Source organism: Tursiops truncatus, chromosome 7 (genome assembly GCF_011762595.2).
Source record: "Tursiops truncatus isolate mTurTru1 chromosome 7, mTurTru1.mat.Y, whole genome shotgun sequence".
Taxonomy (NCBI): Eukaryota; Metazoa; Chordata; class Mammalia; order Artiodactyla; family Delphinidae; genus Tursiops; species Tursiops truncatus.
This window is the reverse complement of record NC_047040.1, coordinates 19,467,784-19,493,119: the sequence shown is the minus strand read 5'-3', so window position 1 is coordinate 19,493,119 and position 25,336 is coordinate 19,467,784. Positions and strand designations below refer to the sequence as shown.

General features: G+C 56.6%; 1 protein-coding gene across 6 annotated transcripts in view; it reads right to left on the bottom strand.

Annotated features, from left to right (window-relative positions):
- The window catches only part of TNS1 (tensin 1), a 205,251-nt gene extending 181,988 nt beyond the window's left edge, over positions 1–23,263 (bottom strand). For 3 of the 6 annotated variants that reach the window (XM_073807273.1, XM_073807277.1, XM_073807275.1), the window contains exon 1: positions 3,507–3,621. Coding sequence is in view for 3 of the 6 variants with exons in the window: in XM_073807274.1 (XP_073663375.1) it covers positions 3,507–3,621; positions 23,037–23,132 (211 nt within the window). In the remaining 3 variants the exon portion in view is untranslated. Of the gene's footprint in view, positions 1–3,506; positions 3,622–15,764; positions 15,913–23,036 lie in introns of those variants that run through there. The other 3 variants (XM_073807274.1, XM_033859781.2, XM_073807276.1) reach the window with 3 other exon arrangements.
- Between the last annotated feature and the right edge of the window lie 2,073 nt (positions 23,264–25,336).

Genomic DNA, 25,336 nt, shown 5'->3' with positions numbered 1-25,336 from the left:
AACTCCTACACATCCCTCAAGACCCAGCCTACATATGGATTCCCTCCTGAAGCTTGACAGGAAAATCTCTGCTGAGTCAGAGACAGCTTTTCACACACACCTCTGTGCCAGCTTTGCCATCGGGCTCCCTGACTGACAGCATGTCTGTCTTCCCAGGCCAGGGGCTGGGTCTTGGCACCAGTACCTGGCATGGCATCCAGCCCAGAGGTTCATGACTGTCAGATGGGTGTACACATACACACGGGGGTGGAGTGGCAGCCTACACTGGGAGGTTATCCAGGCTCTCCAGACTCCAACAAGGGAATTCTCCAGGACCCCCATGGTCTGGGCCTCAGTAGATATTCTTTTTTGTTGTTTCATTGGTCTGTTTATTTATTTATTTTTGGCTGTGTTGGGCCTTTGTTTCTGTGCAAGGGCTTTCTCTAGTCGTGGCAAGCGGGGGCCACTGTTCATCGCGATGCGCGGGCCTCTCACTATCGTGGCCTCTCCTGTTGCGGAGCACAGGCTCCGGACGCGCAGGCTCAGTAGTTGTGGCTCACGGGCCCAGTTGCTCCGCGGCATGTGGGACCTTCCCAGACCAGGGCTTGAACCCGTGTCCCTTGCATCGGCAGGCAGATTCTCAACCACTGCGCCACCAGGGAAGCCCTCAACAGATATTCTTGGTCCAAACCCTTATCTATAGATGAGGAAACTGAGGTTCAAGCGGTGAAGGGATTTATCTGAGGTCACCTGGCCTGTGAGTGGCAGGCCCAGAAGTCGAGGCTGGGCCACTGACAAAGGCCCCAGGCCTCTTCTCCTCCAGTTGTCTCATCCATCTCTGTCTCCGCACAGGGAGCCTTTGTCCTGACACTAGTGCTCACTTTACAGCCACACACAGAACCTCAGTGCCCCTCACAAGCACCCCTCAAGAGACGAGGACAGGGTTTACTATTAACCCCGCAATACACAGGAGGAAACAGACTCAGCACAGCAGAAGACCAGCCGCAGTCTCACGACCACCTCTTTGCCTGTACATCCGTCACGCTTACACCCACATGTCCACACACCTTCGTTCTTGGTCTGCCTTGTTCGCCTTTGAGTCTCCCAGAACCAGAACTAGACCCCAGGTTCCTTGACTCTCTTCCCGACCCCGTCTCCCACCCCACCCCCTTCAGCCATAGTCCATTAAACAGTGAAATGCAGTAGGATGGGGAGCTATGGGGCAGGGCAGCCAGTGGGAGACAGGAAAATGCCCCCGTCTCTCTAGATCTGGGAAGGTGTCCTCACTGCCCCTGTCTGCAGCAAAATTCCCTCAGCTTTGCAAGCCCCATGGAGACTGTGAATGCAGGGCCTTGACATTCGACCCAGAACCCCCAGCCACGAATCCAGAGGGTCACCATGGTGCAGCCGGAGACTTGAAGACTGGAAGAGGAACCAGAGAGCACAGCAAACCCTTTGGATTGGCCTTGGTGAACGGCCCCCTCAGCCAGAGAACAACCTGTACAACTATATCTGGTGGCCCTGGATGGATGGATGGATGGATGGATGGATGGATGGAGGAAGGGAGAGAGGGAAGGATAAGGGGGATCTCATGCCACCACAACCTCCTGGTTCCAAAGCACAGAGAGTTGGCACACTCCTGCATCTCCCACCAGTAAGCCCAGTGGCCCCAACCCTGCCCCCAAGCCTAGTGGCCCCAACCCTCTTGCTGGGGATACACATGTGGCCTGTATAGCTGGGAGTCTTCTGTCTTCCCTTGTGGGGCTGGGGGTCCCTGGTCCTTCCATGGCCCAGTCCTGACACCTGGTGGTGCCTCTGGAGAGCGGCCCTGGCTTTTTTCCCTCTTCTTCCCACTAACTCACCCAGAGCGGCCACCCCAGCCTGGCAGCCCACTGGCCACCTACCCTCCACTCCGGTTCACACCAGCAGGGCCAGGCTCTGAACCAGGTGAGAGCGGGGTCATCTCTGCTTGCCTTGGGAGCCTTCCATGCACATGGGGTCAAATCCCCTCCTCAACCCGGGCCCTCAAGCCAGGTCATCTGGGGAAGTTAGGACCACAGACGATCACAGAATATGCGGCCAGAGGTGTGCCCAAGGTCACGCAGTGAGAGTGCCGGACTTCCTTACACCCCCAGCCCTGTGCTGCCTCCTATCAGAGCTGTGTCAGAGTCACTGCGGGGAAGGGAAGGTGCATTGGGCGAGGAAGGAAGGAACGGGGCGGGGGGGCTAACATGAGCAGGTTCAAGGGACGGGATGAGGAGGAGGTGGTGACGGAAGCAAAAGGCAAAACCCCAGCCTAGGCAACGCCTCCCCGTCTTCTCCCAGCTCCGACCCGAAACCACCACCCGCGCCAGCCAGGACTCTTGGGAGGAGGGTGCCACCGTGTGGCTAATTTTGGTATGGCATAAATTCCTGTCGGGCCCCCTAAATTCAGTCTGGGTGTGTCCCAGTCCTGCAATTAAGGACCATAAAATTCTGCCCTTGGCCCGAAAGGCTTTGCCTGGAATGCCCCCCACATGCACACGCACACACACACACTTCCATCCACCCTCTCCAACCTCCAACACCAGGCCGCGCAGCCGCAGGAAGGGGCGTGCGCTGTCTTCGGGGAGCGGGGGCTCCCAAGGCTAAACCCAGGGACCTGACATCGAGGCCCTCCGGAAGCTGGTGCGGAGGCGGGCTGAGAGGGCGGGTCAGGATGCCAGAGGCAGAGGGGCAGCCGTCAGCTGCACGGGTGAATTGGCTGCAGAGAGGCTCAGCGACTCAAGCTGCATGGAGGGTGGAGTGCTGGTGATCGATGGGAGGTGGGGGTGAGAGAGAGGGAGGCATCTGGTGGGGCAACTGGGTGGGTGACGGTGTCAGTCGCTGAGACTGGGTGCAGAGGCCTCCTTCTGATTTCATAGTGTGACCTGGGGCAAGACACCAACTCCTCCGGCAGCCGTGACAGCCAAGCCCAGGCCGTTCCAGGAGCACATGAGAACAGGGATTACAAAAGCCTGCCGTTCAGCAGGCCCTCCCCCGAGGCTAACTGGGGGCCTCTTAAACTCACCCCTAAGCTGCCACAAGGGCAGGACCGCGGCTTGGCATCTTTGCAGTACTCCTGGTGCCAGGCACACCCCCCACACACACCTTCCACAGGCCCTCCACGTGCCGACCACACGCCATCCACGTGCCAACCACATGACATCTGCAGGCCAACCATACCCCCTCACACACCCTCCACACACCAGCCACTCACCATCCACCTGCCACCACATAATATCCATATGTCTTCCCTAAGCCATTCACATGCCACCTGTATGCCATCCACACATAAGCTACATGCCGTTTCCATGCCACCCATCGCCTGCCATGTGCCATCCACACATACCCACATGCTTGCTATCCGTGTGCTCAGCATCCCCTCCCAAATGAGAACCAGGCGCCAAGTCAGGACCCCAAGGACATCCCAGCCTGACCCGGGCCTCGGGCACCTCACTCCCGTGAAGACGTGCTCCCCATCCCCCGTGGCCCAGCCAGCTGCTCACCTTTGCAGGTGCAACCCTCCCGGGTGATGACCTGTCGGCAGATCCCACAGGGCTTCACCTTCTTGAAGGTCTTCACCTTGAAGTGGTGAGTCTTGGGGGCCTCCAGGTCCTCTGGCTGTGGGAGGAGAGGCAGAGTGATCAGGCCGGGCTCCTCGGGAAAGAGCCAGGGGACCAGGGGAGAAGCAGGCAAGCACTGGGGGAAAGGAGAGGTGAGAGCCCCTTCAGCTGTGAAAGGCCCAAGCCCATTTATGGGAGGAGGTGCCCAGGGAAAGAGAAAGCTGTGGGTGCGACCCAGACTCCCAGTCAGAGGTGGGGTCAGACAACAGTCGAAAACCCCAGCCCCCTCCATGGATTCTTAATCACTTTTCTGATTTAGTTTATTAGCAAAGTGCACTCATTTTAAATATATCGCTCAATACAGTTTGACACACGTATGCCCCGTGGACCCACACCCCAGGAGGCTCCCTCGTGGCCGTCCCAGTCAATATCACCCCAAGGTAAATACTACTGTGACTTCTATCACCAAAGACCATTTTGACAGGTTTTTAAGCCTCATATGAATGGAATTATACAGTATATACTCCTGTGTCTGCTTCTCTGACTCAGCAAGAATGTGGGAGATTCATCCCTGTGCTCACACAGCATCAGCTCCCTCCTTTTTGCTGCTGCATAGTACTCCACCGTGTGCATGCAACTGACTCCTTCATCCATCCTACTGCTGATGGCCCTCGACCTTTTACCCATGTCCCCGAGTGCCATGCCCCGCAGTTTTCTCTCTCTCACCCTCACTACCACCCCGTGCTCCAGCCCAGAAGGCTTCTTCCATCTTTATTTTTATTTACTATTCTTTACATTATGAAAATATCAATAGGTTAAATATCCTTTTTAAAACTATACCACCAGGGCTTCCCTGGTGGCGCAGTGGTTGAGAGTCCGACTGCCGATGCAGGGGACACGGGTTCGTGCCCCGGTCCGGGAAGATCCCACATGCCGCGGAGCAGCTGGGCCCATGAGCCATGGCCGCTGAGCCTGCGTGTCCGGAGCCTGTGCTCCGCGATGGGAGAGGCCACAGCAGTGACAGGCCCGCGTACCGCCAAAAAAAAAAAAAAAAAAAAAAAAAAAAAACTAAAATAGAACTACCATATGACCCAGCAATCCCACTACTGGGTATATATGCTGAGAAAACCATAATTCAAAGAGTCATGTACCACAATGTTCACTGCAGCTCTATTTACAATAGCCAGGGCACGGAAGCAACCTAAGTAACCATCGACAGATGAACGGATAAAGAAGATGTGGCACAAATATACAATGGAATATTACTCAGCCATAAAAAGAAATGAAATTGAGTTATTTGTAGTGAGTTGGATGGATCTAGAGTCTGTCATACAGAGTGAAGTAAGTCAGAAAGAGAAAAACAAATACCATATGCTAGCACATATATGTGGAATCTCAAAAAAAAAAATGGTACTTAAGAACCCAGGGGCAGGACAGGAATAAAGACGCAGGCGTAGAGAATGGACTTGAGGACACAGGGAGGCAGAAGGGTAAGCTGGGACGAAGTGAGAGAGTGGCATGGACATATATAAACTCCCAAATGCAAAACAGATAGCTAGTGGGAAGCAGCTGCATAGCACAAGGAGATGAGCTCGGTGCCTTGTGACCACCTAGAGGGGTGGGATAGGGAGGGTGGGAGGGAGACACAAGAGGGAGGGGATATGGGCATATAAGTATATGTATAGCTGATTCACTTTGTTATACAGCAGAAACTAACACAACATTGTAAAGCAATTATACTCCAATAAAGATGTTAGAAAAACTACACCACCACACACATAGGATGAGAGGCGGGCTGGCAGTCCAAGCCTTCTCCGTGTCTGGCTAGCCACCACCCCACCACTAACAGGGGCCTCAGTTGCCCCCTCCAGACACCCTGAGGTTGGGCCCCACACCGCTGTGACCACACATCTGAACACAGTCTAAGCCGCAAAGTCCTGCATCCACGCTGCTTAGGACCACCCTCTTCCCACCCGCAGCCCCCAGCCCAGGCACATGCTGGGAAGGCTCCCCATTCAGAGGACTCCCCGGGAAGTCCTGCCCTGCCTGCAGGCACCATTCCTCTCCGAGGCGCCTCACCCTGGTACCTATAACTGGATTCATTTCCCGGCTCCAGCAGCAGGGGGAAGCAGAGCACAGACACTGACGCTTCTCTGCCTGCAGCCCTGCGCCCCACCCCCCAAAGGTACAGAGCTTTCCAATGCCCTCTGCACATGCATGGACACACACAGACATGATCACAGACCAGGGAGAAGGTTCTCCTCCAAGTCCCCCTCCTACTACCCTGGTCCAAGCCTCCCCACTCTGCGTGTTCAGAGGACGGGTGGCAGCATCCCACAAACCCAGCATGTCCAGGACTCCCAGCTGAAGATCCTGTAGCGGTGAGTCCTGGGCAAAAGAGACAGAACCATGAGAGGCACGGAGAGAAAAACGGACAAAATAAGAGAGAAAGCCAGTAGGAAAAGAGGCAAAGAGATAGAGAGAGAAGTAGAGGGGGAGAGAGAGACAGAAAGAGTCAGAGACAGAGACAAGAGAGAGAAAGACAAAGAGAGACAGAGAGAGAAGACAGAGAAAGACAGGGAACAGCAACAGTCAGACAGAGAAGAAAAAAAAGAGGACCAAGATAAAGGCAGAGACAAAGACAGAGACAAACAAGCACACACAGAGAATGAGAGAGATTAGATAGAAACACACAGAGACTATAAAGGGAACCAGAGAATCAAAGGGGGACAGACAGACAAGAGGACACAGGAGCCAGCTTGAAGGGGCTCCTCAGATCTGGGAAGATCAGAGCATCAAAATACATAATGATAGTAATGGCTTAAATGAGTCCATACTGATATGTGAAATAAGTGAATACAGTCAAAGTCTGATGAGGAGTTACGAGTCTCAAAGCACCTCCCCACGTCATGCTTATAAATTACAAAGGGGAAAAAAGTAACTTTCCCTGGCACACTCCGCTTTAATCAAGTGATCAAAGCTAACGTCACCAGTAACAGGATGAGTGGAGATTGTGTGCCACGGAGGGGATGAGAACAGAACGTCACCTCTGCGACACTCCTGCCAAAGAGACACAAGCTGAATCTAGTCATGAGGAAGCATCAGACCAACCCAGGGGAGGGACAGTCCATAAATTAAGTGGCTCATAATATTCCAAAGTGACAAGGTCACGAAAGTCAAGGGAAGGTTGAGGAGATTTCCAGACAGAAGGAGACGAAGGAGACATGACAACCAAATGCCACGGCTGGTTCTGAACTGGGTTCTTTCCACGCCCCCAAAGGACGCCATGAGGACAACTGGCCAAACTTCAGTGGTGTCTGAAGATGAGGAGGTCACGCATCAATGTCAATTTCCTGGCTTGGATGGCTGTGTTGGGTTAGGTAGGGAAAGTCCCTGTAGGAAAACAGGGAAGTATTCAGGGGTGGTAGGGCAACGTGTCAGCAACTTACTCTCAAATAGCTCAGGAAAAAAAAAAAAGTTCTTTGCACTGTATTTGCCACTTTTCTGAAGTTTTAGATTGTCTCAGAATTCAAGGAGACAGACTATTTGTCAAGACAGTAAGGAGGCAGGACGGAGCAGATATAAAGCCCAGAGCAGAGACAAGAGAGCAGAGAGCGTGGTGGAGTCAGGAGTGGGTACAAGAGACCAGCAATGCCCCCTGGTGGCTGAGCAAGGCAGCAGGACCTGGGTTCTGATATTCCAGACACTTCATTCCGGGAGCCACGCTTCCAGCTTCAGCTGGGGAAGGGGAGGGAGGCGGGGGGCGGTAGGCTGAGGGTCCAGCTCTGGACTTGACCCAGTGTCCCCCATCCCACAAGGAGGGGCAGGTGAATCCCCTCCTATTCTGAGGTCTCTCCTCCCCCGTTTTCCCATCTCTGCCCCTGGCTGGCAGCCTTCCAAATGATCTCTGTCACAGACATTCCAGGGAGGGGACCCAGTCCCGTGTCAACTGCAGCGGTCAAGGCCTAGGATAGGAGGAGAAGCAGGGAGGGGACTCGGGGTTCAATTTAAGGCCTGTCTGGGAGGGTGGGCAGGCAGGAAGCCCTAAAGCCCCATCATCTCAGGCCTAGTCTGCCCCCAGAAGCCTGCCTCTCCTACCCCACTAAGTCAGCAAAGCTCCCTGTGTCAGCTTATCCCCCAGCTTTCTCTGCCTACACCCCAAATCCAGCCCTTCCTCCAAAGCCCAGGGAAAGAGGCCTCCTCCCTAAAGCATAGTCATGGCAGTGGAATCTCCCCAGAGAGGGTCCAGGCTGTCCAGTAAACAGAGGAGACGTCCAGGCTGACAAGCAAACACCGGGCTTCCCCCCTGGGCCCTGGGCTTCCCTGCCCTGCCTGGCCAACTCCATAACGTCTGAGTTTACAAACTCTCCTCCCGCCCGGGCTTGGGGAACAGGAACCAGGTTCAGAAAACACACTCCCTGGCCTCGCTCAAGGCCTCCTTCAGCTGCCTCTGGGTGATGGCCCAGCACACTCCTACCCCTCACCCCTACCCTGTCCTGACTGACTGGCTGAGGGAGCACTGAGATGGGAGTCTAGAGACCTGCTTTCTAGGCCGGTGGCCTCACAGTCCCCAGATGAAAATAAGGGGTTCCGACAAGACAGCCTGAGCGTACACAGTGTAGGGGAAATAACGGGCCAGTTTGAGAGGAAGGGACTGTGGGATCTGGGGACTAGACGTGCTGCTGGCTACAGAGAGAGGGATGTCTAATGAGACATCACCCCTCCATGAAAGGCTGGGCAACCCCGGTGGAAGTGAGGAGACCAGTTCGGCCATGCCCAGGAAAGTGACCCCGGATGTATAGCATCCCTGGTTATACACTGGGATGTCTGGTAATCTTGTGAAAAGTCATCCACAGAGGTCTGAAGCTTTGCCGGGATGATGGAGGAGAAAGTCTAGGATGGAACATCTTCAAATATCTGAAGGAGCTGTCATTGTAAGAAGTTGCTGTGAAGTTACTGCAGGCAAAACAAAACCCAGTGGGCAGAAGCGGCCAGGACTCAAGGGGGGAAAAGAACTTCCTAACCATCATATGTCCAAATCCAGAGGAGGAAGATAAACGAAGGTCTAGTACCTACCCTGCCCTCACCCACGGTTACTCTGCAGGTACACGCAGAGGATGAGAACGAGCCCATGAGGCACCCAGCTCAAGGGTAATGGCTTGTTATGACAATGACCATCATTTTCCCTGACAAGCGGCAGACAGCCTCACAAAGTGCACCCGGCCCCTCCCTTGCTGGATTCACTCCTAACAGACCTGGGGGAAACTCAGGACAGAAGAGGCCTGGCCATGGCAGGAACTGCCTAGTCCTTCCCAAGCCTACCTCCCTCGAGAGCCAGAACCCAGAAGAGGGAAGGGGTCCCAGCCGAAGTCATTCTTCCCTACCCTCCAAACCCAGAGCCCTAGCCCTGCGACAAGCCCACCCAGCCTCGGAGGGCTTTCCTGGCCCTCTGGGGGATCTCTCCCTCCCACCCTCCGTTCACCAAGCTGCCTGTCAGAGGGGTGTGGCGCGTCTGGCTCGGGCAGCCTTGGCAGGAGTCCTTGGTCTTGGGGTGGGAATGGCTGTTTGTTGGCTCCTCCCTGCCCCCTGGGGCAAAGCACAGTGGGGTGGGGGTGGTGATGAAGGGGGACTGATAACCCTAGGGTCCTCCAGCTCATAAGCTCCTGCCGCCTCCCAGAGAAAACTCCCCAGCCCAGCCCCACTAGGTTCCCTGCGCCCCACACTAGGAGACCTGGATGACGAGGTCAGAGGGCAGACGTCTACGAGCTAGTGAGCCTTGGGAAAGAGAATCACTGAAAAGCAGGCCTAGGACAGACTTGGAGGGTCATTCAGTCCTCTCCCTGCCTCCCGGCCATCCACCCCACCATGTCTCATCACCTTGCATTGGGATGCCAGGACCTGGTTGGCATCAGTGGTCATTTCTATGGGGAAGACCGTGGGACTCCCAGTGGAGCTGCAGGCTGGCGTCTGGGAGCCCCCGCCGCCCCAGCCCCTCAAACGCAAGCTCCTTGCAACCCCAACTCACCTTCATGTACACACGGAAGTTCCTTACCACCACCAGCCCCGCCATCCCCTAGCCAGCTAATGGCCTCACCATGTTCTTGGTCGCCCCGGGTGGAAAACTCTGAGTCACTCTCAACCCCTCCCGGCTCCACCCTCCAACCCAACCAGTTGCCAGACTCCGCAAACGCTGCTCCCTAAATACGCTTGCGGCCTCCTGTGCCTTTCATTCCACTGCCTTTGCCTATCGGAGGCCCCGTCTCTTTTGTCTGGAGCTATTGCGACAGCCTCCGGCCTCCTGCCCCAAGACACTGGCCCTTTCCTCCCCACACAGCCTCTAAGGAACACAGCTCTATGGGGTCACCCCCACTCACCCCAATATGCTTCCATGCCTTCCCAGGCACCCAAGTTAAGACCTGCACTCCCTCAAGTCAGCAAGAAAGCAGCCTTGGTCCATATCCCACCCACCCGGCCATCTCAATCCCCTCCCCACTCCCCAACTCCCTACCCTGCATCCACCTCTGAGCCTCTGCTCTGCTCTTCTCTCTTCCCAGCATGCCTTCCTCCCTCTCAGCTTGTCAAGCTTCTAGGCATCCTTGAAGGCCTCATTCAAACCTCATCCCCGCAGGGAGATGACCCCAGATACCCACCCCCCACCTCTTTCAAAATCAATCTCCCCACCCCGTCTTCTTTTTTCACCATGAAAATTTTAAAAGCTCCGGAAAAGATGAATACGCCTATGCCCTTGGCCCTGATTCACCGCTTCCACGCTCTGTCTCTGTCCCCTAACTCAGCCCAACATAATCACCGCCCTCGGGAAATCTGACATCGATACGATAGCATTATCTAATCTTCAGTAACATATTCTAATTTCCCCTTTTGCCACAATAACACCCGTTACAGCTGGGTCTGCGTTTGTTTTTATTTTGGACTCAGGATCCAGGCAAGATCTTGTATTACATTTAGTTGCTGGGTTTCTTTCCTCTTCTTTCCTGTGGACACGTTACTCCACCTTATGATTTCCCTTTTATGACACTGACTTTTTTGAAGAGTCCAGGCGGTTCTGCAGAATGTCCCTCCGTATCTGGATTTGTCTGGTCATTTCCTCATGATTCGACGCAGGGGAAGGGCTGCCCAATGCCACTTCCTTTCCTCAGTCGCATGTGCTTGGCGCCCCGTCTCAACACTCTGTGCGATCTGACTGGTCCCTGCTGCCCCACTTGTTAGCTAGGTAACCCCGGGCAAGTCGCTTCACCCCTGTCTGCCTCACTTTACTGATCTGTTAAGTGGGCTAATCATAGCAACTGCCCACAGGTTGTGACAATGCCTGAAAACACGCTGGAACAGCGCCTGACACGCAGTAAGCGCTCACCAGAATCGGGCTCTGATTCATGTCACGCCTGTGTGTGCGCTGGACTAGTCCGCCAGGTGCCCACACATGCACGTGCTTCTGCTCCATGTCCCCTGTGTCCAGAACAGCGTGAGCCCAGTCAGAAGGAGTCTGACCTTGGTTCACTCCAGTGTAATTACACCCACGCCCACTGTCCTGCCCTCAGGGGACAGAACACGGGTTGAGGTGCTGGCATCACCTGGCTGAGGAGAAAGCTCTCCGACACCGAGTAGCCCTGGATCTCCACGGGAGGAAGGCTGCAGAGAGTGGCTTTAACTGAGCTCCCCACGTGACAGAGGAGCACGCGGAGGCTTGGGGAATCCGGGATTCTACCTGGTGGCCCTCGGCCCACGACTCGGCTTCCTGAGCTGGACCGTCTCTCGCCATCAGCCTGCTTCTCTCTCTCCCTCTCGCCTTGGCTCCTTCATAAACCACGTCCCAACGTTTTTGGGCATCAGGTCCCAGGTCCCTTTTTCGTGCTCTAACATGAAATCATCTCCTGGAGTGGGAGGGCACAGGGATGTGGATAGCCTGAAGGGGTGGCATCACGGCGAGCGGCTGGCACAGATTCCCTCACTGGATCCTCACAACCACATCCTACGATGAGGCTGAGGAACGTGCTCTGCGACACACAAGGAGGGCAGGATGGAACGAAGATTCAAATCCAGGTCTGTCTGAGACGGGGTCCCTCACCGTGGCACTGCCACCACTTCCAAGGGTGTGTCCACAGCTGCCGTCTGTGAGATCCGGAGGAGCCCCGGCAGTTGCATCGTCAGGACCCCTCTGTCCAAAGGCCATCTACTGGCTGGTTTACCCCTCCTTATCCTGTCAATTATTCTTACTTCCCGCACTTGGATTTCTGAGGTCACAGCTTCATCTTTGGATCTAGTTTAAAGTTCACCGCCCAAGAGGTCTTTCCTGATATGTCCCTTCTCCCCCAATCTAGGCTAGGTCCCCCCTTACATGTCCCCACAGTTTCCCTCTTGGTAACACCCATCTTATTGTAATCATTTGCCCAATATCTGCAAGCTTCTTGAAGAAAGTCAGCACTCTATAACCATTGGTGAGATAGATGGACGGGAACATGGGTGGGTGGGTGTTGACCTGGCAGAATGACTGGATGGTTTCTTTGTCACAGTGCTTCCCTAACACCATTTCCTATCCTTAGGCTGCTGGCCACCAACCCCTCAACCCAGAGCTGCAAAGCCCCCGGCCCATACCCTTCCTCTTTTCAGGAGCACTGAACCCAGTGGCCATGTAGCCCCTTGGACGGGCCACTTCCCCTCTGTGGGTCCCCCTCGCCTTGGCTAGAAACTGGAATTAGCCATCCCTTCCCTTCCCACCTCACAGAATTACAGTGAGGTTCAAATGAAATTGCATGAGTCAAGGAAATGGACACAGGTAAGGCACAGAGAGGCTACGTGGCTGCCCAGACCACACACCCAGCATCCGCGCTCTGACCCTGTGCACGCTGCCTGCAGGAGAAGACCTGCACGTTCTGCGCCTTCACATCACCCTTACACCCCCTCCTGCCCTTCCCCGAAGTATTCCCAGAATGGAAAGCCCTGGATGGGGACGCAGAAGGGCCAGGTCCTAGTTCTGACTCTAACTTGCTGCGTGGCCTTGAAATGTGCCGTCCTATAAAGAGAGCTAACGTTTCTTGAGCTCTTACTGGGGGAGAAACGCTATTCGAAATGTATTGGCTCCTTTAAAACTTAACAATGCCGTAGGTAGCTGGAGAAACCAACCGAGAAACAGATTGGAAGCCACAGAGCTTCCGAGTCACAGGGCCAGGATGAAACACAGGCACTGTGCTCTCGGCCAGCCTGCCACACTGCCACTGAGCGTCGCAGAAAAACAGGATGGTATTGCTCCCTGACTTTGTGCCTCAAACGCCATTTTGAAACATTTTGCAAAGAGGGTGTTTTCTTTCGGACCCCGTCAGTGTCACGCAGCCCAGCCTAGCTCCCAAACGCGTGGCCAGGAGGCCCCCGGTGGGCACAGCCCTTACAGGCTAACAAAACTCCAAAGAGAGTGAGTTCAGGATGGAGGGGTCAGAGTGGGGTACACAGGGCAAGAACTGCACACCAGGAAACCGGGGGCTCACGCGGACCCTCTGACAAAAATGTGTGCTTAGCGCTGGGAAGGACACCAGCTCCAGAAAAGAGAACACTTCATTGTCTGCAGCTGGCCTCAGAGGTCAGCTTCAATGAGGTCCAGAAAAGTCAAGTGACGAGCCCGAGGCCACGTGGCTTGCTCAGGGCAGGGCCAGGGCTGTACCTGGCCCCCAGGCATGCCTGTGGCTCCTTCAGCCCCATCTAATAAGCCCCTTCCCAGTTCCTGAAAACAGAATGAGCCCCTCCAGAAGGAAGGGCCTGCAGCCCTAACTCCATCGGTGTAACACCAAAAAGCCTCAATTAATAGGCATGTCATTATTTTCTAAATAAACCGTGCTTGAATATGTAATAGCGAATGGGAGCATTTGATGAGAAAATCAAGTTATGCATAATATATAGCTCGGCTCCTCAGCTAATAAAGTGATTTTTATTCCTAGAGCTTGTTAAAACTACGCATTAGAGATAGATTACTTCTTGCATGAAATGTCTGCAGCTATTCCTGGGGAGATCCTCCCACACATCGGATCTGCAATACAGGGGATCCCGTGAGCCAAGAAGGAGGTTGTGGAGTGGGGGAGGGACCAGCATTTACTGAGCACCTACCGAGTGCCTGGGTACCTGGTCTCTTGACATACTTTGTCTCTGTCCTCAGCCCAGCCAGACAAGGTGTGTATTATTCTCCCCACTTTACGGAATCAGGAAACTGAGGCTCAAGAAGGGAACTGCCGTACCCAAGGCTGCCCATCTGGTAAATGACAGAACTAGGATCTGAGCCTAGCCCTGCCTGGTGTCAAAGTCCACGCACTTCCCACCAGCAGGAGCCTCTCAAGGCGGAAGCAGCTCCCTTGTCAAGGTCTCCAGGACCTCCATGCCCCCTCTCCGGAACTGGCACCAGCTACCCCTCCCCTTCCTGCTACAAACTTACACCCCAGCCCCATAGAGGCCCACCCGGAAAGGAGGAAGGTTGCTGGGACAACTGGAGGAGGGGGACAAGGAGCTTGATGGGGCCAGGGCTGTGCCTTCGGGCCAGTCCACACCCTCCAGACTCGGGCCCACCCTGGCAATGGGCATCCAGGCCGGGCAGGATGGAGAGAAAACACCCTTCTCCCCAGCCCACTCCCACCGGCCTCTTTCCACTCCCACAGAAGCCTGCCTGCTGGGCTGTCTCACAGAGCTGGGGAGGGACAGGGGCGGGGAGGCACCAGGAGAGAGGACAGGAAAAGGGGTGAGGGGAGGGCCTTAGAAAAGTGGCTGCATCCACACCAGCCCCTGGTCCCCAGCTCTCAGGGAGAGAAGTGACACGGACGAGGCACTCATGCTCACCTCTCTGCACCTCCCCGCCATCGTCTTACCCACAGGGAAACTGAGGCTCAGAGCCGTGCAGCGCTTCCCCCAGAGCCTCTCCGCTGACGTGGCCCTGTCTCCATCCACACCCGCATCACCCCTGGAAGTCTAACTGCCATCCTTCCCACCGCAGGCCTCCCTCCCTGCCAGCCTCTCTCCTCAGCACCGTTCTCAGGCCTTCCAGAGTCTGTCCCAGGCAGCTGAAAGGGGCTGGAGAAATGACCTTGGCCAAGGCTCCCACTATACAGATGTCGACAGCAGCCCAGCGAACCCCTGATGTGCAGGACGCTCCAGACACCTTCAGTCTCTTACTCAGACCCACGCCCACACCCAAGCCCCACACGCCACCCAAACCCCCTCATGCCAGCCCCCTCCCTACTTCCCCTCTCTGCACAGAGCACACCTGACTGCCCAGGTCTGATCTCCCACCACTGTCCTCAGCCTGGGCTCGCCTGGGCCGAGGAGGGCCCTCCCGAGGACTGGCCGGAACAGGGAAAGGGGCAGGAAAGGCCACATCTGGATCCTGGGCCTGAAGCTCCCTCCCCCAAACCAGCCATCACTCTCTTTGAGACCAACATTAACCTCAGCCAGGGATGACTTCCTTGCCCTCCTGACCCCTGTGCATGCCTTCACCCAGCCCAGAGAGCGGAGCCCCTCTGAGGAAGGGGTCTCCCATCCCTGCCCCCTCCCCTCCTGCAGCAGTCAGCCCTCTCCCAGCCCCCTCTCTCCCAGGAGCCTCTGCCCCTGACTGGCCTCAAGACTTTTAACCCTCACCATGTGGCCCCCAGACCCTGCCTGCCCACCCTTCAAGCACCCTGCGCTGACACACACCTTCCTGAATCTGGGGCCAAGAAAGGGGAAAGAGGAGGCTGTGGCTTCCTCCTCTGGGACTGGAGGGGGTCGGGGGAGGTCTTGGTAAGGATGGGAGGGCTGTGGGGGGGGGGGGGATGGCAGCGGGTAGAAGCTGAAATTGGGGTAAAAGTGATGGAACCCGAGCAGAACTTTTCCCCAGCCTGGCTTTTCCAGCTTTCATCTCCGAGGCAGGAGTGGCTCCAAAAAGAGACAAACCTTATGATGGCTTCCTTCTACTTACAGCTCCCGGACTCAACTGGGGAGAGGACACTGGGGAGGGGGGATGTACTGACCGGCAGAACTGGGGCCTGGGCCCCGTTGATGGGGACGGACTCAGGCTGAGGGTCTACTCAAGTCAGTCTTTCCTTCTGTCTCTCAGAGGCAGAAAGGCGCCCTCCTTCACCACCAACACTCCCCCAACCCCAGGCTCTCAGGGTAAGGCTAAGGTCGAAGGGGGGGGCGGCGGTTCGACCTCCTAGCTAACGCTGCCACACCTACCCAGAGCATGCAGGACAGACAGATCCACGTCATCTTCGAGGGTCCCCGTCCCTGGGGCCACGCCCGGGGACTGCAAAGGGTCCCCCTGAGCTCGCAGTCCCCTCGGAGCAGGCAGAAGGGAGCTCTGAGTCCGCGGCAGCGCCAGCATCTGCAGCGCTCGCCCTGCCTGCCTCCAATTCACCCTCCCTCCCTCTCCTCCTCCCCCCACTCCACCCCCTAGTCCCAGCCTCCTGTCTCCTCCCTCCTCCCAGCTCCACTGGTGGCTTTGGGGGTCAGAAGCCCTGCTTCGCGGGGGGTGGGAAGGAAGCAGAGCAAAGGGACAGCTACTGGAGACAGTCCCTCCCCCCAGAAGCCACCCCCCCACCCCAGACACACAACCCCAGACGCACAAGCCCTGTGAGCCACCAAGCTGCCCCTGCCTTCTGGTTGGATCTGACGCTGCCAGGCCTGGAGTCTGCTCTGCTCACTGCAGACCTCCACCCCCAGACCACTGATGGAGGGACGGACAGACATGGGACAGCACAGTCCGCTTGAGCTGGGGTTCCTAAGTCCCATCCCATCTCCAAGGACACACGCATGCCCTCCTGCCCTCGGAACACAAAGTCACTTGCACTCACTTAGCTAGGTCAGTGCCCAGGGCACCCTGGTGCCCATTCGGCAAGCTCAGAGCCCACTCCATGCTTTACTCAAGAGAAGCCTGGCCTGAGACCGCTGGAGAACGGCCCTGCCCCCAGGGCTGTGGATTTCATTCCAACTTTTTTCTTACTTTTTTTTCCCCTTCTTTCTTTCTTTTCTCCAAACATCTGTCCCAGCCCTTCCTGCCCTTCCTAAAAGGAGCCCCGCTCCAGGCTCCCGCGAGAGTCTGTTTTTCTTGACTGTGCCCCGGGCCAACATTTGGTTTGCATTTCCCCACTTCCTCCTCCACCGCCCCTGCTCCCCCTCCCTGGGCCCAGTTTTCACCTCCCACCATTCCACGTGCCTACTTCTCCCCCTACACTGTCCCCCCACCCGCCCCCGCCAGCCCTTCCCTTCCCTCCCCCTCACCTTAGCCCAGGGCCAGAAGTTTGGGGTCTGGGGTGGGGGGAAGAAGAGGGGTATCCAAATGTATTCCCAGGGCGCACCGCAGGGGAAGCCAGCAAAATCGGCCCCCGGCCCTCATTGTCTCAACTCCCCCCTCTACCTTCCCCCCAGAAACTTTCCTCTTTGAGCTGTGGCCGCAGCTGGACCAAGTAAGAGTGGGTGGGGTTGGTGAATCACCCCGCTCTATTTTCTATTTTTTGGAGCCTTCCGGGGAGGGAAAGAGGGCTCAGCCCCACCCACACCCCACACACACACACCCCCGTAGACACACACACCAGGACACACAGTCCAGCTCACAGAAACACACGAGTGCCGAGGACAGGGCCCCGCCCAGAGGAGGCACTCAGACCACTTTCTTGGATTGAGTAACTTGGCAAGAAAGTCCTCTTGCTTGAGCTCTATGCACACACACCAGCATGGGGTAGATGCCCTGGGCCACATGGAAAAAGGGTTATATACCCCCTGCCTCTCTCCCCCACGCACCCAAGAGCCTGCCCTCACCGCTCTGTCAGCCCCACACATGGTGCCACCCCAGGGTACAGTCTCTACAACCAGCCTCTCCCCTCAAGAGGACCTGCCCAGACAGGTGTACTGGCTCCCAGCCCATAGTCCAGTCAGGACATCTACCTAGGAAACCCCAGAATGAGAGGGAAACATTCACACTTTGTCTGGGAAAAGGCTGCCACATGCGGATGTACAGGTTGTGCACTGCACAAGGGACTCTATTACTTGGTGGGAAGTCAGGGGAGGACACTAAAGCAAGCTGTCTAATTCTGGTCCCTCCTGGAGCGGTCACTTGAGATAAGAGTCTTTGTTCTGATGAAAACGACAAGGTGAGGAATCAGGGCCCTTCACACATCACTCTAGGTCCTTCTGCAGAGCTGTGGGGCAATGAAAGATTCTGCCCCTACCCTGCATCCCTTTCCAGAACCACAATGCCTCTGGATATCCCCTCTCAAGCCTGCCAGGGCTCAACTGACAGTTTAGCCAACACTGAAATGGACCAGTGTCCCACATGTAGCTGGCCCTGCTGCCACCGTTGGGCATGTCCACAGATGGACGCTCCTGCCAACCTTCCCTCTCTCCACTGGTTGAAGCCCAGGGCAGTCAAGGAAGTGTGGTTTTCAGGGGGCCTCTCTGGGAGCCCCTGAGGCCACCCCTAGCCACCATCACCAGCCCTGCCAGCCTCCCAGCAACTTCAAGGGCTCAGCCAGCTCAGCCCTGCCGTCCCGGGGCCCACTCCCCCCCATCTCCTCCGCCCGCTCCCACCCTTTGCCGCCAGCGTCACTAGAAGATGTGCCTGCTGGCAGCTATCTTGGGAGTTCTGAGAAATCACCTTGCTGCTTCCCAGAAATGCTAGACAACAAGACCAAAGACCAAGTCACAGCGGACACCAACTTGTCTGGCTTCCCATGCAACCCAAGGGGGCCCTGCAGCCCCCAGGCCAGCTCCCTCCCCAGTCCCTTCAGCCGGGACTGAAAACAGGAGTGGAGAACCCTAGTGCTGGGTGTCCCCTCAGAGGAACCCTGCGCCCAGAATTCCCCTTTTCCAAGACCATGGGTGTCTCTCCTGTATCTTAACCTCTCACTGTCAGGAAGTCCTTCCTGCTAGCCAACCACCATCTTCCCTGTTGAATGTTCAACTCTGCCACCTGAAGTGTCTCCAACTCTATGTAATGACCCTATTTCAGACTTGTTACCCATTATTCATCCTTCACAGCTTGTGTCCCCTCCCACCGCAACACACAGACAGGGAGAGTTCCTTGGGCAAGGACATGTCCTGTGTTTTGTATCCCCAGAGCCTGGCATACAGCAGGTGCCAGACATGGTTGAAGAAGCAATGAATCACTCTACCAATCAATGGGTCCTAACATATTTTCCTACTTTTACCATCTACTACCCCTTCCCAAACCTTCCTCTGGGGCCAGAGTGGGCCAGAAAGGGCGTTGAAAGGGCATTGGACATACCTCGCCTGCGCACCTCTGCAATTGCCTGTAATACCCACCTCTCTTCAACACCATCTCTTCCTGCCACTCCCTGGCCTCTGAGCTCTCTCAGGACGCAGACTCTCCAGAGGCTGAAGCGGTATCACCCATCCTGGGATCCCCATGCCTGGACCAGGGTTGCAGACACCGGGTACCTGCCTCAGCAGCGGCCCCCCACCCTGAGCCACGCCACCCACTGCCCTGGCCATTTCTGCAGCAGCTGGCATTTAACTCCACTCTCCCCTCTGCACGCAGAGCCTTCCTGCTCACGGCCCACTGCCCTCCAGTCCCTGGCTCAGCAGTCACTTGAAGAAACAGCCAGGACCGCAGGCTCTGGGGCTGGCGCTGAGCCCGGAGGTGGGCCGAGCTGAGGGACAAGTGAGTGAGGGCAGGAACACAGCTAACAGGCCTCGTAAGCCTGAGCTTGGCACTCCCCTCTTTCAGCCTCAGTTTCCACACCTGCGAAATGACCAAGCTGATGGTCTCGAAGGTCCCTTCCAGCTCCACCTCCTGTGAGGCCACAGATTTCCGGCCCCCGCTCCCTCCAATCCATTCTTCCTATCCTTCCACACTTGTCCATCACAAAGTTCTTCCTGCCGTCAGCCCATCTCCTGACATGGCAGCAAGTCTTTCCCCTGTCACCACTGGTCACAGAATCTGAAGGTCACAGAACATCAGAGCTGGAAAGACCTGGAGCCCTTCCAGGGGTCACAGTCAGATCCTTCAGGGGCCTGACAGAAGTTAAATGAAGGTAGCGGGCAAGGAGTCTCTGGGGACCTGGAGAGGGCAGGCCCAGCTAAAGGGGATCCCACTCCTCGGGGACAGCTGCTGCAGGGTCAGCAACATAAGCCCACACTGTCAAATATTTTGACCTGTCAAGAGAAGCCCCAAATCTATATTATCTTATAAAATCTTTTATATAAAATATGAAAAATGCAAAATTTTAAACGTCGGCTTTTTCTTTTTTTAAAATCATTCTGCCGGATTCAATTAAACAAGTCTGCCAGGAGGGTTGGGGCTTTGGGGCACCTCTCACCTAATCAGCGCCCTCATCTAAGAGATGGCAACACTGCAGTGGAGGGACGGGGTGGGACCAGCCTGAGGTCACAGAGCTGTGGCTCCCGGGCCCCAGATCGTTCGCAAGCACCCAGCTGTCCAGTCACTGTAGGACCAGAGTCATGCTCTCACCTTTCTCCTGCCAACCTTGCAGCCCGCTGCCTTCACACGGGGGCTGCACACACCACAGCCTTCATCGCAGCCAGCCGCAGGGGCCTCCTACCAAGTAGGCAGGTGCAGAGCTGGTGCTGGGATTCCCCATCAACGTCCAAATGCGGATCCCAGCAGCACAGGATCTAACAACAAAGCCCTCGGCAACGGCATGGCTCCTTCGGGCTCTGTCCCTCTGTCCCCTGCGCGCGGAAAGATCAATACTAACTAACCAGACACTTAATTGTGGTATCGTACTTAAGCCTCCTGCCAGCTCTCATTTTACAGATGTGGAAACTGAGGCGCAAAGAGGTTCGGCACCTTGCTCGGCATCACACAGGTAGGATGCGTGAGAACGGAACCTGGGGGGTCTGATTCCACATCCCGTGGGGATCGAACATTTTCCTGCTGCTCCTCTAGCAATACCATCACCCAGAGACTAGGGCTATGGTCCTATGTTGAGGTGATGTTAGCTGTCCTCCCCACTCCTCATTCAAGGGCTGCAGCTCCGAGAAGAACGTCAACTGCTCAGGCCCAGGTCTGGCTTGGGGCAGGGGAGAGGGGGCAGGGGGAAGGGAGACACATAGAGGGAAGCCGAGGACAGCACTGCCACCTGGGTCAGAATGAGACCAACCGGCTCCCTAGTGGCTCTAGAAGAGCCAACCAGAAGAGAAAAACCACAGCCCTAGCAAGCCCTGGGGCCTGAGATCTGGGTGAGGACAGGGTCTGGCCACAGGGCTTCTGTTCAGATAAGCCATGCTGCCTCTCCCTGCTCCCACCCCCAGACACACTCAGCCTTTGAGTTCTGGGGGGCCTGGAGCCCTAGCAGAGCCTCCATGTACCACTGGGCAGGATGGTCATTGAACAAGGGTGTAGCCAAGGGGTGAGTGGGGGCTGAAGACTCATCCATGCTCTACTCACCAAGCCTGGCCCAAGGCACGTTCATCCTAATGCCCACCAAGGAACCCTATGGGCCAGGGAGGGTCCAGACCCTTGCCCCTACGCCCACTACCCCTCCGGTATACGATGGAGGTCTCCCCCTTGCACTTCAGAAATCGGAATGCTCCCTAAGATAGAAAGTGAGCTTCCAACCAGGCCCTGTATGGGCTCAGTTTCCAGCTGACCCAGGAGGGAACATCACTCACACCCCCTTCTCCTACCTCCCCTCCATCAGCACCCTGGTTGGGGACAGTGTCTGGGCCCAATCGCAACAATGTTTAATAAAATCCTTCCCAGAGCTCGACTTGGTGATCTTGATACCTTCCCCAGCTCTAATTTCCTGCCTGACTCAGGCCCTCAAAGGCTGGAGGGAGGCAGCTGCAGCTGATCACCCAGCCCCCAGCTCAAATCCTAGCCCAGGAGGAGTTATGTCATCCTCAACCTCTGCAAATGAGGAGCGGGAATCGCCAAGTGGACTGGGGTCCGACTGACCTGGTCTCGGCTGGCCATTCCTGCTGCAGGCTGCCTTTTCCCAAATCTGAAAACCCGGACTCCGCAGCGTCTGAACTCAGAGCCCACAAGAACGTCGATGGGGCTCTGGCCCTCTGGTGCACAGCCGCAGCACCTGTCTCTCAGCCAATCACTGGAGACAATGCATTTTGCTAGAAGATTTCAAAGCACACCTTGGGTGACTGCCACTGCGGAGTGGCAGTGAGGGAAACTGAGTCCCAGAGGCAGCACCTGGGAGGAGGCGCTGAACAGTCAAGCTTCTTATGGAGTGGAAAAATCCTTCCTATCCATGTGATGGAAGAATGGATACTGGGAGAAATCCCTCCATTCCCACGTACCCCATCTCTGGCCTGCCTGAAGGTCTACAAGGAGGGAGAGCCCCATGGAAAGTCACAACAAGAATAAAGAAAAGGTTCCTAATTTTTACTGAGTACCTAATACAGAGAAAGCACTTGGCAACCACTTCAAATGTCCTACTGCATTTATCCTCACAATAACCCAGTGATGTAGGTATCTTTATAATCCCCATTCTACATGCTTGAAAACAGGCACCGGCAGAGTAAGCGACCTGCCCAAGGTCCACAGCGAGCACACGGTAGAGCCAGAATTCAAAGCCAGGCAAACAAGCTCTACAGCTGGCTCTCAGCCTGGGTGCCACCGAGCCCCCTTCCCCCATGTGACAGGGGCCCTTCTGGCTTCCCTGCGGAATGGAGAATGGATCAGAAAGCCAGACCCCCAGTCCCTGAAATCCTTCCCCTCACTGGAGTCTTCTGGGGGCTCGAGGTCATGCTCTTGGAATTCTCTCTGTGCCTCCAGGGGAGGATTAAGGTTACCTGCAGTTTTACCAGTTCCCTACTCTGCTGGCCAGCTATGACCCACCTCCTCTCCCTCCCTCACCTCCCCCCTCCACACACACAAGCACGCACACCCTGAAGGCACTGTCAAGGATCTTCTCTGGGAGAAAGATGCTCAGCCATGACACGCCCATCCACAGCACTGGGGATCCCCCCAGACCCCTCCTCCCTCACCAAGCCAGCTACTACCCCAGCCCCCGTCCTTTCCATGTCCGGTTCCCTGGTCCCCCCATCCCCCTGAATAGATAGGAAATCCCTCCTGACGTCCACCAGCTTCATTTCCATCTCACTCTGTTACATCTCAGCCTTAACTCTGAATCCTCTGAACCCATCCGGGGGAAAAAGAGACATTTCCAGGAACTTGCCCTCCCTTCCCACAGAAACTTGAGAGGGACGCTTAAAGCCCCCAGAAATGTTCTTCTGTGCCCAGCTCTCCAGCGCCCTCGCACAGACTCCAGTGTTATCCTTCAGACTTCCAAGATGCTGTGCCCTGGCGGTGAGGCAGCCACTCCCCCTTGTGGATCCATGCATGAGTGGGGGCTCCCCCAGGAGTCCCTAAACTCTCATGAAAGCCACGCTGACAGCGGTCAAGATGGGTGTCCCTGAGGGCAGCGAGAGGGTGATAAACCTGGCGCCTAGGTGACAGAGGGAGGAGAGTGCCTGTCGGGGAGGGGTGGGGCAGATGCCAGGTGAGTTTACCTGTCTTCGGAGGCAGAAGCGCAGGGGCAGGAAGCAGGAGAAGAGGTACTTGCTCCATCGAATCACGCAGGAGAAGCACCAGCTCATCTGAGTCATGTTTAACCCCGACGTGCGCGCCCCGGGCGCAAGGGTCGGAAACAGGACCGGCTGCTCCGGGGAGGTGGTGAGGCGGAAGGCGAGAGACCCGCCCCGTGGTCTCCCGGATGCTCAGCCCCGCAGGAGCAGTCCGAGTGTCCCGGCCCCTCTAGCGGGAGGAGCTCGACGGGGCCCCCGAGGCGCGGCCCCGACGTGGCTCCATCTCCCCCGGAAGCCCCGGCGGGAGACGCGGGCGCTACAGGGCGCTTCCACCCTCGGGGACTTCCTCCAGCTGCTGCCTCTCTCCTCCCCTCGTTGTGACACGGGCTGTGGGGGCGGGGGGGCGGGGGCGGGCGCAGGCACCCCGGCAACTTCGGAGGAGGCTCGGGGAGAGGTTCGCAGGAGAGGCTGAGCGGCAGAGCAGAGGCGGTGCCAGGCGCCAGGCGACCACCTGCGGGGAAGGCGCAGCGGCGGTGGCGGCAGCATTGTGCTCCAAGCTGCAGTGAGTGTGTGAGTGTGCGTGTGTGTGCGTCTGTGTGTGCCAATTCCCTCCAGACCTCACTCTAATTTCCACATTGCTCCCCAGAGCATAATGTGATTAACTTAAACGGAGACCTCCGGCTTCCACGACTGAAGCAGAAACATCCGTGGGCCTGGCATGCACGTCAGGACACAGAACACAACCTGGACGGGCTGTCCCAACACACCAACCTCTGACCCTGGCCACACCTCGACTCCTCTGCCTGGATCCCTCTCCAGCCAACTACAGGAGGGCGCTCTGAGCATCCAAACGCCCCCATAAGCTGGAAGGGCCCCTGCCTAAGAGGCTGAACCAACTCAGATTGATGAGAGCTGGCTGCGCCCCCCACAGCTACGGCTGAACCTCCCGCTCGGGGTTCAGGGTGTGCCACATCCCATCACGTCCTGCCCCATGGCCGCCACTGGAGAACAGGGACCCTTCTCTGCCTCTGCTGTGCTCAGAGGATGTGAACAGGGGTTGGGGGCCTCTCAGGAAAACTGTTTGGGGGTCACCATACTGTGACCCTGGAACCAGGGAGGGGGAGGAAGAGACAGGTGAGAGGAGGCGCTGGACTCTGGAGAGAGGGAGAGAAGACGCAGAGAGACAAAGGCAGAGGGAGACCCACAGACAGACTTCGGGGAGGTGGAAAGAGGCGGCTGTGAGCTCTGCCCCTGGTTCTGTCCCTGCAGAGAAACTGGGAGGGGAGCCAGCCAGCCAAGCCCAGAAAGAAAAAGGGCGGGAGAGCTGCGGCTGCTGCGAGCAGGACCCTGCCAGGGCCTCCTCCACAGCAACAGACCACTGGAGCCCAGCCAGGGCGCTCCCAACCCCCGCGCGCCGCCTCCCACCGCTGCCTGCACTCCCGGGCCTGGGCTTCCCTGGGCACTGTACCGGGGCTGTTTTTCCTGGCAATGCTGTCTCTCTGTCCTCAGGGAGACAATGCTGTCCTTCTTCCTCAGGGAAGGTTGGGGACACAGAGCCAGCATTGCAGGGGCTCCAGGCAAGGTCTCCTTCCCGACATGCAGAGTGTCTCAGCAAGCTTACTCCTGCCATCAAGCTCCCCCCACCCGATGGGACTTCTCAGGCCCTCCCCCCTCCCCAGTTCATCTCCCCACCATGAGACAAGGCAGTGAGGTGCAGCGCTTTGAGGGAGGTTGGCAGGAACACAGTGAGGGAGGGGAGAAGGGGGCCCTGCTGGTGCGTGGCTAGAGAGACGAGGAAAGACAGACACTGGGGCCCTCAGCCCTCAACAGCGCCCAAAAAAAGGGTCCCTCGCTGTCTTCCGGTACACACCACCACTTAGGCCCCGATGAAAGCGGGAGGGGGCGTCACGGAAGTAGGCAGAGAGGTGATACACGAGCCCCTCCCTAGCAGGCCCTGCCTTTGCTCTTGCCCATGACCTCCAGTGAAATGCCTGGCACTGCTGAAGTCCGTGCCAGGCCTGCAGAGGGGCCCTTCCTCCTCTTTGGGGGGGCCTGCAATCTTCACAGCCTCCCCACCCTGGCGCCAGAGGAAATGGCTGCGTTGTGAGACGTGAGGAAACTGGGCTTAATCCACAGCACGTGGAACAAAGTTTACTCAAAAGGAATCACTGGTTGAATTTTTCAAACAGAAGAAAGTTCCTCCGGTGGGCTGAAGTGTGGACCTGCCTAGAGTAAGAGAGAAGGACAAGGTGATTTTCTCTAAGAGGATTCTTAAGACTTCTCAG